The 17,159-nt window shown below is 42.0% G+C and overlaps 2 protein-coding genes across 4 annotated transcripts in view; one reads left to right on the top strand and one right to left on the bottom strand.

The window, feature by feature from the left end:
- The first annotated feature begins 2,826 nt into the window (after positions 1 to 2,826).
- TLDC1 (TBC/LysM-associated domain containing 1) lies at positions 2,827 to 15,721 on the top strand. 2 transcript variants are annotated; one of them, XM_015292554.4, is made up of 8 exons: positions 2,827 to 3,223; positions 4,801 to 4,977; positions 7,323 to 7,553; positions 8,179 to 8,323; positions 8,951 to 9,388; positions 10,610 to 10,728; positions 11,892 to 12,071; positions 13,288 to 15,721. In XM_015292554.4, the coding sequence occupies exons 2-8, from the start codon at positions 4,810 to 4,812 to the stop codon at positions 13,411 to 13,413; spliced, it is 1,407 nt and encodes a 468-aa protein (XP_015148040.3). In that variant the 5' UTR covers positions 2,827 to 3,223; positions 4,801 to 4,809; the 3' UTR covers positions 13,414 to 15,721. The 2 variants fall into 2 exon arrangements, with proteins under 2 accessions (XP_015148040.3, NP_001025746.2); NM_001030575.2 differs by lacking the exon at positions 2,827 to 3,223 and adding an exon at positions 3,385 to 3,457.
- Positions 14,254 to 17,159, bottom strand: part of ATP2C2 (ATPase secretory pathway Ca2+ transporting 2) — a 23,615-nt gene continuing 20,709 nt past the window's right edge. The window contains exons 26-27 of one of the 2 annotated variants that reach the window (XM_040707236.2): positions 16,814 to 16,955; positions 14,254 to 16,200 (exon numbers count right to left, since the gene is read on the bottom strand). In XM_040707236.2, the coding sequence (XP_040563170.1) occupies positions 16,082 to 16,200; positions 16,814 to 16,955 (261 nt within the window). In that variant the 3' untranslated portion in view covers positions 14,254 to 16,081. The remainder of the gene's footprint in view (positions 16,201 to 16,813; positions 16,956 to 17,159) is intronic. The other variant, XM_040707237.2, reaches the window with a different exon arrangement.

Raw genomic sequence — 17,159 nt, 5'->3', positions numbered from 1 at the left:
AATGAAATACTAGCTGCACAAACACCCTAAAACTGCAAGTTTATTAGATTAGTTCATAGCTTTTAAAGTCACACGAGCCCTGATCGTGTCTGCATCACTTCTTCTCAAAACCTCAGAGTTCACCGTACAGCAGATGACAAAACACTGGTTTCTGGTTACATGGTGGGTGTCAGTGCTGCACAGTGCCAAGAAACACAGCTGTCCTGCTGAAAAAGACTTCCTTCACCAGTAACTACAAAACTAAGATGTTTGTAAGGATTTTTCTCCCACTGTTCGGAGAGAAAGAGTCTGTGTGTGTTACAGAGGTGAACAAGGGTGAGAATGGGTTCAGGAATGTTACAGAGATTTTCCCAGCTCCTACTCAACCACTTGTTTCCCAGATACAATGCTCTACATTTGTTTGATTTCTTCACTGCATTTCCACCTTATTGTCCCTGCTGGTGTTAACGCTTCCAGGCTTTTGGTCCAGCAGACCAAACAGTCTGACCACAAGAACACAATGGCGGCAGCATGCTGTGAGACCATCTATATTCATACACAGCTCCAGAAATCTGGGCCACGGTGCTACTACTATGAAGTTGCAGGTTTCAGGACAGCTTGTCAGCTTGTTCTGGCACTGGAGATGGACCCAGGAAACGTGAAGGCATTTACTTTTGTGTTTAAGGCAAAGGAGGCTACACACAATCACCTCTACTGCCATTTACATCTTACGTTATATCTAATTACTACAAAACACAGGAGGTGTTGTCCATTGATACAAGTTAGATTTACCCCAGGATAATGAAAACAGTCTATCTCATATGATAGAACTGTGATAGAAACTTCCAACCCCTCGCATAAATAAAAGGAAAAGAACCAAAACAACTATAAGATTCTACCCTGAAATAGACAGGCATCCCTGGTCAGTATAATGGATATCATGCTTCTCTCCACAGCCACCACTCATCATTTTTCCTCATTTTCCCCCCATTACTCAGTTCTTTAACAACAGGTAAAAAACTAAAGTGAAAAACTGTTTGTGATAAGCATTTCCTTCTCTCAGCAGCCCCATAAGGATAACACAAACACTGAACAACAGAGACTGGCTGGAGCCAGCACAGGACAGTACGAGGCTGGAGCACTGCAGCTTTCCTGTGTAGACACAGAGGTCGTTTCTTGGTGACAACAGTTAATAAGCTGTGCAGGAAGCTTTTATCCCACCTGTAAGTACATTTTCTAGGATGCTGCCCATTATCTTTACTCATGATCAGATCAAACTCTTCACTGCTTTTTTTTTTTTTTTTTTTTTTTTTTTGCCTTTTATAGAAGGCAGTTGATGACTACGGGCAGAGGTTTTGTAAAGGGAAGTAGGAAGACTTGCAAAACACAGAACTTCCTTTGTGACTGCCTAAGAGCGCAGTTCTGACTAGTCAGGCTCTTTCTTTTAGCCATATATGGCCATCTCATTAAAAACAGAAGGCAAGCTAGGTAAGCAACTATAAGGCAGGGGCTGTGAGAGGAGCCAATTAAATGTAGAGCTGAATAATATATGTGTAAAAGGGCATCTGTGCGTAGGTTTAAGACGATACCGTTTAAAGTCAGTTTTGCACTATAGGATGACCAATGGGCTAAGCCTACAGCCAGTTGGATCAAGTATTAACATCAAGTATTAACAGTTACCGTACGTAGTTTGCAAAAGAAATCAAGTTTGCAATCAAAACAGTCAACACAGAGTCTAATAGAATTAAAAAGAACTACAGTCATGTTTGTGTTCAGTAGACCCTAAAACACAAACAAGGTTTTTGCAGTCTAACCTTGCTGTTTTTTCAGCTCGCTGCCAAAAGCAATGTAAGGTTCTGCAATATGTGGTACTTAAAACGCGGAGGAATAATTGGAAAGTTCAATGAATGGAACGTGTTTCCTTCATGCTACTTAAAAAGTAGTTAGAAGTTAGAATAGGGGGACTGGAAAAGAGTTTTGAAACCCAGTGTTTTTGGGGGGAAATATAGTCAGTATTTGAAAACATTTCAGGCTGTGATCTTGTAGTACTTTCCTTAAACAAAAAGTGGCATTACTAGAATTGGAAATTAAGGCTATCTATAGCTATCTATCTATATAAACCTATCTATAAGGTTTGCCACAGTCTTGGCAATCGGGTAAAACCAAAACAACTCAATTTCATACCAGTCTAAAATAAACACTTTTAAAAATTATTAAATATGAGAGTTTGGGCCTCTGAGAGTGTGCTTTCTGCATTGTATAACCACACTCACACCAGCTGCTAGTTCACAAACTAGCCACAGAGACTGACAGAGCTCTGCTTTGTCTCCTTTCCTCCACTTTTCAACACAGCAGTAAATTCCTGAATGTCCTTAAAAGGCCTCTTGGTGTATTCTCTATTTCTTACTGGTGGAAACAAAGTGACTTGCAAGAGTTCAGCTAGAGCTGAATCCGAAAACACACTTGGGGAAGTGATTAGTCATTTACAGAGCGTTGCAAACGACTGCACTCATGAACCAGGCTTCTAGCTTGATTTTATACACCCCCGGTGCAAAAAGGTTGTGAAAAGGTGTTAGTCTGTGACCTGCAAGCTCTCCCACAATAGGAGCATAATGCGTGTGATTTACTGGTAGTATCTTGTGGCTGTAAGAATACATGTGCACTGTAGATGAGCCCAGTACTACCAGGCAAGCAACCAAACGCCATCCAGTAGCTGCAGGAAGCTCTTTGCTGACTGACAGGCAGGGCAAATAAACTGAGTCACCTCTATTACACACGGGCAAGACCTGAATAAAAAGGGCAAAACGTCGCACATGGTTATAAAAAGCAGCTGCTTGGAGGTGAGGAAGGCCAGATGTCCTTCAGGAGCCACAACTGTTAGACAAGAGAGGTCATGAAATCACCGTGTTTGTGCAGACAACGCCGGTGCTGATAAGTAGCCTTAGTGCAAGGTCAGCTGAACCAGAACCTCCGGTCCTGTATTTCTAGACAGAGGCAATACCTTATAGAGCTACATATGAAGTGCAACCTGAAGAGTAAGAAACAACACAACTGTATCTGAAACCACGTTCACAGAAATACCGTCTCTTTAGGCATCAAGTGGGAATTCATTAACGCTGATGCAAACCAAAGCACCACAGCAGACCCAGGGAGAGAGACGTACCGCGAACGAGGAGGAAGGGGAGAGAGATTGAAATAATTTACGACCAGAGCTTTTGTTTCTACATACGTGCAGTCAATCAACGTAAGAAGCTCGAAGCGCCTCCAGCCCTGCTGAAGCGCTCGCAGCACGCTGCAGATAGCTTTAACACACATCGCCACCGCGTGGCTGTGAGGCGGCACCCGCGGTGCCCACAGGAGAGCCGCGCGCGGGGAGGAGCCGCGTGCTGAGGGGCGGCCCCGCTCGGCGCCATTCCCGCCCGCCGCCGCAACGCGTTGCTCGGCGGGCGCCGATCGCTGAGCGGGGCTGTGTGGAAAGGTGCGGGGCGCGGCGGGCGGGGGCGGCGAGCGGGGTGTGAGGGGACGCCGCGGGGCTGCTGTGGGTTGGGTAGGAGGACGGACTCGGCGTAGCAGGGAGTAATAAAACTGGAAAAATGGCAAATCGCGCAGTGGCCGCTTCTCTCCTCTCCTAATCCAAAGCTGCTTAAATTAACAGCGCTCACGGTTTTCTCGTCCAGAGTACCGCCGTTTCCATTCACGTTTTGCCGCTTCCCTCACGACCAGCACCTTCGTGCAGGCTTTCAGGCCTGTGCTACTCGAGTAGTGCCGGCCCAACCCAGTGTGGGCTCCATGCACCGTCATAACACTGCGTTATTGGGCCCGTGTACAGACCACGGTGGACTCCAAAGTGCTCTTTTCACTATAAAACAAAATCACTGTGGCAACAGCAGTCCTGAACCGAAAGCGAGGTGCTGGAAGTGGTGTGGAAATGGAAACAAAACCACAAAAAGGTGCAGTTTCTCTTCCGTATGTGGCTTTGTGCCCACAGGCCGGGTGCATGGAAGGCTGTAGTGCAGCTCGGGATGCTGGGCACACTGCTGGCTCTGCTGCTCTGCTCCAGGGACCAACCCGCTGTGTGTGGCCCAGGCAAACCCCCACACGTTAATTTAGTCTCTGTAATGCGGGTGAACCCTGAGACACTGAGAGAGATTATAAGTGCAGTGTCAAACATTTAAACAAAGCACACGAAGAAACCAAGACCAACACCTTAATGCTGTGAGTGGCAGCTCCCAGCAGTGTACTGAATCCATGTGAAGCTATGTGGTGTTGGTGTGTCTCCAGTCTTACCCTAACAGTGTTCATCCCCCTTGTTCCCTCACGGCTCTTTGAATGATTTCTGAGTCAACTCATGAGAAAAACTTCTCATGTGGTCTTCAGAGTGATGGTGCTGTAGTGCTGTGTACTATTGGCAGGCACAGCTTCAGTCTGTTAATGCATCAGAAAGGTGCAGCATCATCTGGCATAAACAATCCATAATTAGGCTGTTACCTTTGCGTTACTGATGTATTCCAGCTGACAGACTCACGGCCACTTTGTGCGAGCTGATTTAATCATTAAATCATACTAGTTTTTCCATTTGATGAGACCTCAATGACGTTTGAGTTGGTAGACAGGGTGGTCTAAGCAGGGAGCTGGCTGTCCTTTTTTAAATCACAGTTACTGCTACACAGTTAACAGTACTTTCAGTAGTCACTCATCAAACTCATTAATTTGCTCCTCTTGTAAAACTTGCACTGGTATATCAGGCTATTCTGTATGTCTCTTGGGACTGTTGTGATACCGTTCTGTGTTTACATTTATTTTCCTTTCCCTTTGCTGCAGGTTGAAAAGATGGGAAATGCAGAAAGCAATGCCTATCGGAACCACCTTTCCAGATTTCTTCCTGAGGAGCAGTCTGATGTTGATGGCCTATTTGATACCTTATCGGGAGCAAGCAGCTCAGCAGCAGCCAAAAATGGAAAAGCTATGAAGAAAACTGTGACTCTGGAAGCACTGAAGGCAAGAAAATAAATTATTCTTGATATATCTTGAACAGTGCATTGAGTGCAGTTCTAGAAAGGAATTAAAGACACGGCAATAATTATTTTTAAGGGTACTTGTCTTAATTTAATAATGAATATGTTGGGGTAGGACATGTATTTAATATTTTCTTACAGTAATGACTTCTGAGTTGGTATTTCTCTCCTGAATTGCATTGTTGCATCAATGTGCAGCTTTCCTGATCCTGAGATATGAGGTATGAAAATACTTTTACAGAATCCAGAGAAGTGGGAGGAATGCTCTTCCCCCAGCAGTCTGTCCATGTGACTTATTTATGGATCTTCTCAAGAAGCCGTCACAAGTTCAGTTTGTTTTTGACTCTATCTTTCTCCCTCAATTGCATCACTATCTAATGTTCTCACTTGCATTAGGAGAGAATTCAATTTTGCTTGATTAAGCTGTAGCTCCCTATTTTATCTAATTAGCATATATTATGGTCTCTGATTAACTTCGCATTCATTTTCTAATCAAGAAAGAGGTAGAAAATGATTCGTTGTAATATTTCATAACTTCAGTTAGATAGGAATCAAGTGGCCAAATGAATGTAGTATTAAAGTGCATTGGTACATATGCTACGCAATTAATGGAATGAAATTAGAACCACATGAAAGAGACAGGATATTTTAAGGTATTTAACAATGCATCTGCATACAGACCAGCTTCAACTTCCTTCCAGCCTGGCTGTTTATCAGCTCTCACCAGTTTGGAAGCAGTGTTGCTGCTGCCCAGTCTTTCCGTTCTAATACCTCCTTCCATGAACCTGGTCCTTGGTGACCTGGAGGAAGTTCTTTTCTAGCTTTGCCCTTCTCTCAATGGGATGTTTGATGAACCTTTGTCTATTCCCTTCCCTTTCCCTTTTGTTTGCCAACTTAAATCTTTGGAGAGACTGCCTGTAGATGCCTGAATCCTCAGGACAGGGGTGATTGCAGTGGTGTGCCTGCATTGTAGGCTCCTGAGCTTGACTGATACATGGCATATTTAATCTAGCAAGTCTGATAACATTGGCTGGGCCCCACTTACAAACTCAGGTGAATATATGCATAAGCTTTAGAAGAAAGAAGCTGCGTGGCTTCTCGACTGGAGCAGGCTGCACTGCATAGTTGGAAAGCAGGAAGAGCAGGTATCTCTAGATAATTACTTGAAGCCCTTTACAACAGGAATTGTAAGGTGTCAGAGATGTGTGTTTGTTAGATGTTTTCTAAAGCTTCCCTTTTTACCGTTCTACTTTTCTTCACCTGCTCTGTTCCCCTTGAGTCTGCTCTTGGGATAACTGTAAGCATAACAAAATACTGCAGCTAAGTGGTGGGTGGAAAAAGGGATATGGAGTAGGTGGGTAATACTGCAGTGTGAAGTAAAAAGCTCTCCAGTGTCGTGTTTTTAACGTTGTACCCTGCTGCTTGTGTTACTTCAGGCTCATGCAGTGCTTTTAGACAGCCTCCTGAAGGCAGCTGTACTCCCTGTGACTGTCCCTCCCTCTACATGAAGCTTTCTAATGTGTGTGACTGTGGCTTTACTAATTCTGCTTCTGCTGAAATCAATGGGAGTTGTACCACTGACGTCAGCAGAAGGAGTGTAGAGCTCAGCACATTAGATCTCACCCTATAGGCACAGCAACAGCCATTAACATCAAATAGGAACATCCCTGGTGGCTTTGATAGGGGTGGTATTGAGCCAGCAATAGATGGGTAATAGCAGCTCCACTGAATTGATCAGGAGTGCTTTTACGGAGGTGGGGCTCTGTTGATTTCAGTGTAGTCCCCACTGGGCTATGCCTCAGGTCACTGCGTTCAGCTTGTTCTGCACAGTGCTTCACACAATGAAGACACTGTAATAACATCCTAGCATAGAGATGTATTTTAGATGACTTATTTTTAAACCCTGTCATTAACTTGAACACTGTGAATATTTCTTGAATGCGGATTCAGATCTTTTCATGGTGTTGCCATGTGTGCACATGAATTGAAGTCTAACTTCAGTTCAATGGGCCAGTCACTCAGCTTAGGTGAACAATCCCTGAGTTCAACTCTCTTAACATTAAGGATGCCTTATGAAACTCAGATGATCTCAGTTCTGTTCCACGTGTGTTGAGTGAAAAACATTGCCCACTGCCTGTATTGTCATGAGACCCAAACTGAAGATACATAAAAAAAACCTTTCTTCTACTTGTCATTTCTACTCATCTGTTAGTAGAAAACCTTTGTTCATAGCAGTTTATCTCAGCACACATTAGCTGTGTTCTTCATTTAAAAAGTATGAGTTATTCATTTAAAAATATATATTCTTTGTTATTTTTCTCATTGTAGGCATATATGAGGGAACCATTGCCAGAGCAGATGACTGTTCGGTTGTACAACGGAATGAGAAGTATTGACCTGACTGGAAAATCATCTGCGCTGAGTGACCACGTTGCTAAGGAGCAGTTTGTAATTTTTATGTCCAACCTCTTAAAAGGGAATGCAGATGAGAAGATTACCATAATAATGAGAATGATCTCCACCACAGAAGGGCCTGTGAAGGGCAAGGAAATCCAAGAGGTACACCAAAAGGTTAAATGCATGTTTTGGGGCACAGTAAGAGAGCGCAGACTTTGTAGGTAATCTGAAGGTAACGCTTAGGACACAAGATTCATTCAGAACAGGATTCATGGCTGTTTTTCACTCTGCTGCTGACTTGCTGATATTGGACAGACAGCATTGGCTAGAGTCAGCAAAGACCAAGATGTGGCTGCTGCTTCTGGGAACTGAGCTAAATGCAGCATTAGCCACAGGATAGATCAAGTAAATATCTTTTACAGAGTACAATTCATCAGTGGCTCCTATCCCTGCAAACTTTCAACCTCTACCCATCTTTTGTATCCTATTTTACAGGGATGATTTTGGAAGTGATATTTTAAAATACACTTTTCAAGCCTTATGACACCGATAATTACAGAATCACAGAATTGTAGTGGTTGGAAAAGACCTCTTGGGATCATCAAGTCCAACCCCTGTGCTAAAGCAGCTTCCCTAGGGTAGTTTATTTCTGACTAAATGAGAGGAGATGCTTCTGTCATTGGGACTACAGCATCAGTACTATTTGCCTTTGCCCTTAGAAAGTCTTTGTAGCACTATGCAGTGTTATTTAAGAAATGATGACACGGTGATTTTTTAACCTTTTAAGTTCACAGAGGATCTGATCAAGTCTGTAGTCCATGTACTGAGCTACAGGAAGGAACTGAAAGGTTGGACTTTGGAGAATACTAGGGATTCTGCAGGTGGAATAAAGGCTCTGTCTTCTCAGCTTCTATCAGAATTGAAACTTGCAGGTAAGCAACACTGATGTAGTACAGCCCAGAACATGACAGAGCTTGCATAATCACCAGTCTCAACAGAAATTTGCTCTCTGTGCCACATTTCTGTGAATTTAAATGATGAGACCAGTTTCTAAACCTAGTGCTTTGAGAATAACATGGGAACTTTGATCATTCTAGCTTTCTCCAAAAATTCAGGATTGAAATCACAGTTTAAGTGGACATGCAAAACTATTTGTCATAGAACATATCTGTTTTACAAGTACCTGACCTGCAGGTGACATATTGATGCATCTGCATTTGTCTTCTGATTGAATGTCATTTTGCAAAGCCCCAATTTACCTTTGCACTGTTGTTGTAATAGATTTTGCTGTTTTGCAAAGAACATCTAATTTGTTGTTACACTACGAGTCCATCTATTTTAATTATTACAACCCAACTGATGTCACAGGCCAATGTTTCTCAGTTCTGTGCAAGCATCTGCTTGATATAGTTGACAGTTTACTGTCTCTGACTGTTTTTGTACATGATTTTATGTCTAGATGAATTAGTATCTTTTTTACGCTTAAAAATGTACTGATTGTTTTTCTAAAGGGAAATACAGTGCACCTTATTACTGTTTTCATATGTCTTCTTATTTAGATGGGACAAAAGCTGTGAGTCCTCAGCTGATGGAGATGAGCTTTGATAGAAGTGTCATTGAGGACTGGGTGTACCGAGTTCCACAAATCTCAGCTTTCCTCAGCGTTGTTCTCAGGCAAGGCCTTCATGTTCTGCATTCTCTCCCAGACCAAACCAAAGACATAGTCAACTTGGTTCCAGGCTGCAAAGGCATCAAAGGAAGAATTGTCAGCCTCTTTGACATCCCATCCATCATATACATCAACTCCCATTTGCCTGCAGAGCTGCAGCATAAGTGGCGGCTTTTATTTTCCTCTAAACTTCATGGAGAAAGCTTCTCCCAGCTGTGTGCACACATAGTGAACAAAGGTCCCTGCGTTGTGATCCTGAAGGACACAGATGGCTTTATCTTCGGTGGTTTTGCATCTCACTCCTGGGAGGTGAAACCACAGTTTCAAGGTAGAACTCACTTTTTTTTTTCCTGTTAATATCTCGCGGTTTGGGAAAACATTGCTTATTCTGTACAGCTACAAGAATCCAGTCTGCTTAATGGGTATTGTCGTTTTGTCTTTGTAACAGACAGCATTTCCAATAGTTCAAGGGTATTTTCCCGTGGCAAAAATAACATTCAATCTGGAAGCATGTAAACTACACACCAAGTTATTCTGCTCCTGTACCTGGCCAGGCATATTGCTGATGAATGGTTATCGTTTGTGTGTCATTTGATAAGACTTCTAACATTGCAGGACGTATTGATCATGGTCTCCTTGTCTGTGAAATCTGTCAACTCCTTTAGCTCCATAGGTGAGAGCGAATGCAGCACAGCGTAAATGTTGAAAGAGCGTTTAAATAACGTGTCCAGTAGATGGCAGTCTTTCATTTCAGAGCTGCTGAGCAAAATACTGTCCTAAGTTTCCTATTGTCTTTGTTACCCTTTAAAAATTGAGCAGCAGAAGATTCTGTTGGATGAGTTCAACGTTTTGTTCCCTTAAAAACACTGGAGAGAGAGGAGGAGGGATTGTTTTGTAACTCTTTGATGAGAACTTTATTGACAAAGAAAAGATGGATTGGGGATTATCTGTCTTGCTGGGAATCCTCCCTTCTGATACATTAAAAAACTCAACTCCTACACTTAGGTAATGGTTGATAATTACCATTCAACTCCATTAATACAATACTGTGTGGGTTACACATTCTCCTCTTTTTTCCCGATAGAATAACGTGCAGGGTGGTTCCACACACCACAGGCCCCTCTGAGAATGAAACTGGATGTAATGAAAGTTGTACTCTGAATCACTGACCTTAAACTGATCTGTACAGTCAGAATTAAGGGTGTCTGCAGTCACATCACCGTGTACAGATCCAGCAGCTGGCGAGTTTTAGATGGCACAGCCTGTGATAGGTGCACCCTTCCTTAGTAATGCAGTGTCCTAGTCATGCCTCTGACTGCCCTTGGTCACAGCCATGTAATCCCATTGGTTTCTATCACTTCACACAGCGTTAACTGAGAGTAAACAATAGGTCTAGATGTTGATTAGACATAGGTATTAGCTTTCTGAGATTGCAGCTGCTTTCCTTCAGTTATTCAGCTGCACTTCTTCAATATCTTTTTCCTGTCCTATCTGTAGGCAGGTTACCGTTGGGCCAGTGGTCTGACCTCAGATGTTTTTCTCTTTGCAGGTGACAATAGATGCTTTCTGTTCTCTGTTTTTCCCTCTCTTGCTGTGTACACATACACTGGATATAATGACCACTACATGTATTTGAACCACGGCCAACAAACAATGCCAAATGGACTTGTAAGTACTGAGAAATAACCGTTTGGAAATTGGATTCATGGCTGAGGTTTGGAAGTGTTTTGTTTTTTGCTTCTGTTACTTTGAGCTGATTTGTTTCACTTCCTTTTTCTCTGAGGATGTTTCCATTCTTTCTCTATGCTATTTGTCTCACAGTTACTAGGAGGATTATTATTATTTGCTGCCTGAAATCATCAGTGTAAGGCATGAACTGTGACTATCAATGAACTGCCTACAGTACTAATGAAGTTGTTACTTCTCTTCATAGTTGGCATGTATACTGAAGTTGGCATGTATACCGTGTATACAGTCCCATAACTAGGACAGGCTCTGTTCATGTCTAGCCCAAGCAGGTGGGCTTCGTGTAGGTTAGGGTTCTGGAGATTATGGGAACAATGTGTGTTGGGTTGGTTTTTCCCAAATTTTCTGGGAGAACTGGCAGCACGTGTCCACATTATTGAAAAAGCAGGAGCTGGCTGAGCTGTGGAACAGAAGAGCTTTATATGGTTGTTCTCATTGCCACAGTAGTTGTTTTTTAAATGATGGAAATAGAGCACAAGAGTTCTCTGTAGGCTGCTGCTTCTGTGTGAGTCCAATGGCAGAAGCTCCCTTTACTCAAATCAGTGCATGAGCTCCCCAGATACAGAGGAGTTTCTGCTGAACCACAGAACAACTTCTATTTGGAACAGTGTTTTACAGATTTATTGTGTTATGTGCTCATAACTTTGGGAATTGCAGCAGTCTGAGATAAATTTGCAACACAGAAAACAAACAACATCAAATTATGTTATCCATTTCTGTGGTTACTTTTCTGGATGGAAGAGACGCAGCTAAAACCAACGCTTCCAATCTGCTTAAAATGGAACTGTCAATCAATAAACAAAAGCCGGTGAGCTGCATTTCTGGCACAAGGCAGAGCTGAAGTCCTTGCAGATCCTGATATTCTGTAAAGCATACAGAGAGGGCAGCATCACGCGGGTAGATTCTTATTTGTCTTCAGGAATGCTGGATCCGTGTACCGATCAGGTTCACTTAGAATATGTTTCCACATACCCACTGTGTGTGGCGTAAGTACTGTACTTGGCATTGTACAGTCTTGGTTTCATAACTTGCCTGCTCTGTTTTACACGTGTAGCCAACGCTCAATGTGCTGCTTTGGTTTACAGGGCATGGGTGGTCAGCATGATTACTTCGGACTCTGGGTGGACAGTGATTATGGGAAGGGACACAGTAAAGCAAAACCTCGATGTACCACCTACAACAGTCCTCAGCTGTCAGCTAAAGAGAACTTTACACTGGATGCCTTGGAAGTCTGGGCAGTGGGAGACATGCCTGAAAGTGCAGAGGTTGGTGAACGGGGCTGACAGCTGTGAAATGGTGTCCTCATTGGAATGGGAGATGATGTGAATGAAAAACTTGCAGTTTCAGTTTTCTCATTAACACTGGCTCTCTACTGTAACGAATAATGTTTTCTTTAACTCAGCGTATGGTGCCATACATTTTGTTCCAAGAAAACTGCAAGACAGTGAAACTATTGGGAGTTCTAGTAAGAAAAAGGATCAGGAGCTGTGAGGTGATAGAAGAACAGTAGTTTGTTCTGAATTTCTAGAGGCCTTTCTGATACCAAGGAATGGCCTCAAGGAGGAACCTGCTTGGAGGGGTTGAGTAAAACCCAGTGTTTGTGAAACAGAAACAAAGCCCTAGAAATGCAAAAAGAGGTCTCATCTATAGCTCAGGAAGAGAACTGAAAGAAACAAAATGTTTCTTTATCAGTAATTTGCAATTTATTGTTGTTTTGCAGATTAGCCATTTATAATCCTTGCAGCTCCAATCCCAGCACTTCCTTATCTAACAGAGACTAATAAAAAAGCAGCAGGAGCTGCATTTAAACAGCTGATACTCGGTATAGAGCAGTGATATTTGAAGTGCCTAGGAAACCTGCTTTCAGCAGGGATACAAAGAGAGAGCTTTGTTGCTTAAATAGTTTGTGATTAGATTTATGTCAGTCTTTCTGCACCTGGCTTATCCCTGGCAACGAGTATAAAACCTCTTTCCTGTCTCCTCTGTCCCTGCAGTTCATTCTCTTATTAAACTGTCTGTTATGCATAGTTGCGTGGTTTTTTTTTTTTCTGGTTGTTTCTGTTTTATATTTCTTTTCATACTAAATGAATGTATCCTGTCTGTTCACTGGACACACAGCTCTGAATAGAAACGGAACAAATTGTTTACAACAACTGTTGAATTGTATTCGAAACTATTCCTTAAAAAAGAATTCACATCTGCGCTGGAAATTGACGTCAGGCTCATAACCTGAATGAACTTGAAACGGTCCACTCCTATCAGACATTTTGTTCTTACTATTTTGTTTAGCCACAGGAATCAGTCATTTGATGTGTCCCAGTGAATCTTAGATGCCTTACTTGGAAAGAATGCTTGCTTCATCATGACAAACTTCCAAACCATATTTCTTGTGGACTTTTGAGCATGTCTCTTTCTTGTAGCTGGATACTGATTAACTCGCAGTGACATTGTAAATTGACTTTATTTTATTTTGCTTCACAGACTAAAGGTAAGAAGAGTATCCTGGATGTAGACCCTGAGGCTCAGGCCTTGCTAGAAATGACTGGAAAAAGTCGGCACAGCGAAGGTTTACGAGAACCCATTGAAGATGAAGATGATGATAACTGAAAGGATTTGCTCCTCCATGTTAACATTCCTCTTTTTTTCTCCCTTATACTTCCCTAATTATCTAGGGCTGCCCTTAAGCCTCACACTTACATATTTAGGGTTCAATGCAATATTCTGCCTAAAGGGTTTTATTTGGGGAGGACAGAAAAATTAACTACATACTTCAGAGATACCTAATAATTAAGTTCCAGCTGAATATGAATATCATTCCTAGTAGATCCTGCCTGCATATTGAATTTAAAAACAAGAAGTTATTGGCAGTACTGCGTACTGACCTGGGGAACTGATGCGTAGTTAAGTGGAAACAAGACATTGATTAAGGCACTTATACCTCAACTACATGTATTTATTTGTATGCAATGAAATTAGTGCAAATTTTGATTATATCTTATGTTGGTAAACACAGAATAGTCCTCATGATTCTATATGAAGAATGTTATTAATTTGCTTTGCTCCAGTTAAATCAAGTAACTTTGTGGGCTGTAAGAGGGGCAGAACACTTAAGCATACAGAATCCAGTTTTATGGTAATACACTACATTTCAATGGATTTCACTAAATATGTTTCTGCAGAAATGTACCTATTGTTTTTTAAACATAGTAAAATGAAGTCAATGGAGTCAGTCATATTTATCCTAAGAATGAGCCAACCCTGTGCTGGAACAAACATACCTCCAGCAGAAATTCCCAAGGGAAGGTGCCTTCTTTAGTGACCTCGAGAGGTGTAAAAGGTGAAACTGTAAAGTGGATTAAGCAAGAAACATCCACAGGTAATTGTGAATAATAGCTGCACATAGCTGTAAATAAATGAATGAATGAAAGCAAGGCTTATGCCTTTAACTCATGTAAAGCAGACTACCACACATTTTATTTCCACATACTTCATCAGCATTGCTGTATCATGAGAAAGATGACAGAAGCATGAAACATCACTTGCAGGTTGGGATTCTGATCATGTGGCATTCATTCATTTTCTTGTATGTGGGTCTTTCCCTCTGATGCTTTCCACAGAGAACCAAATTTGAAATTCCATGTAATCTGCAACTGTGCCTTAATGTAGATCCCACTTGTTTTAAATAAGGTATATATGAATTTGTCCTTGGGAGGACAGCACAAGAAATCACTCCAGCCATACATCCTGCAATTCAGCTGTGCATTTAGTGTGCCACTTCTAAATGGTGTATGGTAGAAAATGCTGTGCAGACAGCAGCTCATTGCATGATGCGTTCTGTAAGAGTGGCGATGCTGACTTCTGTTTTAACACATTGTCAAACTCCCACCAAACGCAGCATTCTTTGCTCAGGCCCCATCAACACTTACTAAATACTGCCAAAGCAGAGAGCATACAGAAATGAGACATAGTTGAATTTCTGCAATTACACAGTAAGTAAACTACTCAACTCACTTTTTCCCCCTCACGATGAGGCAGACTTTTTCTTGAAGACAAAAACCATTTGCGAGGATATTTTTAAAACAGCAAGCAGGGGAGGGTGAATTGCACAAAGCTGTTCTTCACCAAAAATTATTACAGTTGCTGAGCTTTCTTCGAATTAAACGACGTGTCAGTCGAGCTCGTTCTTTCTAGGCTACAAATTGAAGCATTTTGAGCTCCAAAATTGTGTTTTATGACAAGTTTAAGTCTGAGACTCTTATCTTCACTTTATAGTGTTAAGCTGGAGCAGGAAGAAAACTGACACCATGGCACTTGTAGCAGATGTCAGTGAAACACTACTTACCCAACCAGCACTTGGGACTGTTCAAGATGGGCATGGAAGAATCTCAATGTTTTTGATTGAGCAATCTGTGTTTACACATCAGTAAGCATCCAGAAAATGGTTCTGAGCAGCAGGCTTGATCTAAACATCTCTCACTTTCATGCAGTTGTTGATCCAACTTCAAAGCTCAACATCCCACGCTCTTGAGAGTGAGTCCCTTCCCCATTAAATCCATCCACCGCTGCACACCAGCCCAGCCAACCACTTTGCTCCTTCTGGTTACATAGGGACAAAAAACCACTGCTGTGTTCAGCAGAGGCTGACTGGAGTGCTGCACTTCAGCTCTCAACTCTTTGTTTGAAAACGGACCCCAGATTCCTTTAGAGTCTTGCTGGATCACAGAATCTGGAAACACTTTAGATTGGTGATATAAGTGCTCACAAAGGCAGTTCTTTTCTGCTCAGCTAATTTAAAACAAAAAGATGGGCCTAAATCAAGAATCTCGTTCAGATACTTCTGTGCATCATTTTAAAACGTAGAATTTTATTAATAAAAATCATTGTGATTTAAATAAATAAAACTTCAATTTCTGCACAGTAGATTTTTCTGTACAGGTGTGAAACTGCGTTACTCTGTTTGGAGGCTATCAGCATTCTCGACGCAGAGATCAATGTTATAAAAATATGCCTGATCTTGGGTTAAAACAGGAGCCATTCCAGAGGTGTCTGTAGACAGCTCGCATAGCTTACATACAGTGAGGAACACACTGGAGTGGGAAGAACTGTCGGTACAGCTTCACTTGGGTGTCTCTTCAGAAAAGATGTGATCGTTAGAGACCAGCGCACTGCGTTACCCAGCGCCACAGCTCCGCCCCACGCATCTCTTTTGCATCAGTTACTACATTCCTTGGTGTGCTTCTGGTGGCAGCAGCGTTTTTCACAGAGTTTGACCAACTCAGACACAATGAAAACTGAGGAAGCCAGTCCAGTAAGAAAGAGCAAGTCTGTTGAGAGGAAACAGAGCATGGGCAAACACAGTGGGCAGCTGGGTTTTGTGTTGGGCTGAGGGCCATCCTGCAGTAGAGACCTGGTGCATCAGTACAGAGGTACAGCCTAGCTATGCTCATCGTAGCTGTTGAGTTGGAATAGACTTGTCTATTCTTGCCCATAATAGACAAGACAGTAGACAAGAAACATGCAGTCAGCTGGTACAGCCTACATGATGGCTGGACATCACTGATCAATTGGAATCATCAAATCCCACTTCTGGCAATGTGCCTAATTCAGATATGATATAATGTAACAGTAGAGTTTGCTCAGACTGATTCAGATGGTAAAATATGCATTGCATTTCAACTCAGCAACATTTACTGAGCTTTTTGCAAAATGAACCGATTGCATAACAATCCTGGATGGATTTATTTAATGAAAAATCATCAGACAGAGCTCATGGAAAAATCTCAGTCTGCCTGCATTTATGTACAGTAAATCAAAATTGAAAACCTACCCTGGAATATCATTAACTACAAGCATTTTTGTGTAACTGCTTCTATGTATTTCGCTATATGTGCTGCTGCCCGATTTCTCCTACCAGCAATCTCATAGGAGCTATCACGTAGCAACTCAGCAATTCCATCTGCTTTTTAAAGTAGCTTAGAATAAGACATATATGCATTTTGTAACTTACCTAGCACTCCTAAGTTCTCTGTCTGGAAGATCTTTTGTAATGGAGGGACATATATAACAGCCAGCTGTCCCAGAAATGACCCGAGCACAGAATACAAGAACATGCGGTTTCGAAAAAAGCCTATTTCCAATATCAGCTTTGTCTGGAGAAGGGGAAAAAAAAAATAAAAAGAAACATAGCATTTCCCAATCTCCTGTTGGAATTTGAACGTCAGGCTGTTTCTTTGCACGTAAACTCTACTACTTTTGGGAATATTGAAGTTATATGAATGCTAACTTGGGCAGAGCTGGATAGCTGGAAGCATTACAGTTGAACAACGATGGATAGCAAAGATGATAAAAATCAC

This window comes from Gallus gallus, chromosome 11, assembly GCF_016699485.2.
Source record: "Gallus gallus isolate bGalGal1 chromosome 11, bGalGal1.mat.broiler.GRCg7b, whole genome shotgun sequence".
Taxonomy (NCBI): domain Eukaryota; kingdom Metazoa; phylum Chordata; class Aves; order Galliformes; family Phasianidae; genus Gallus; species Gallus gallus.
This window is presented reverse-complemented; position numbering and strand designations above follow the sequence as displayed.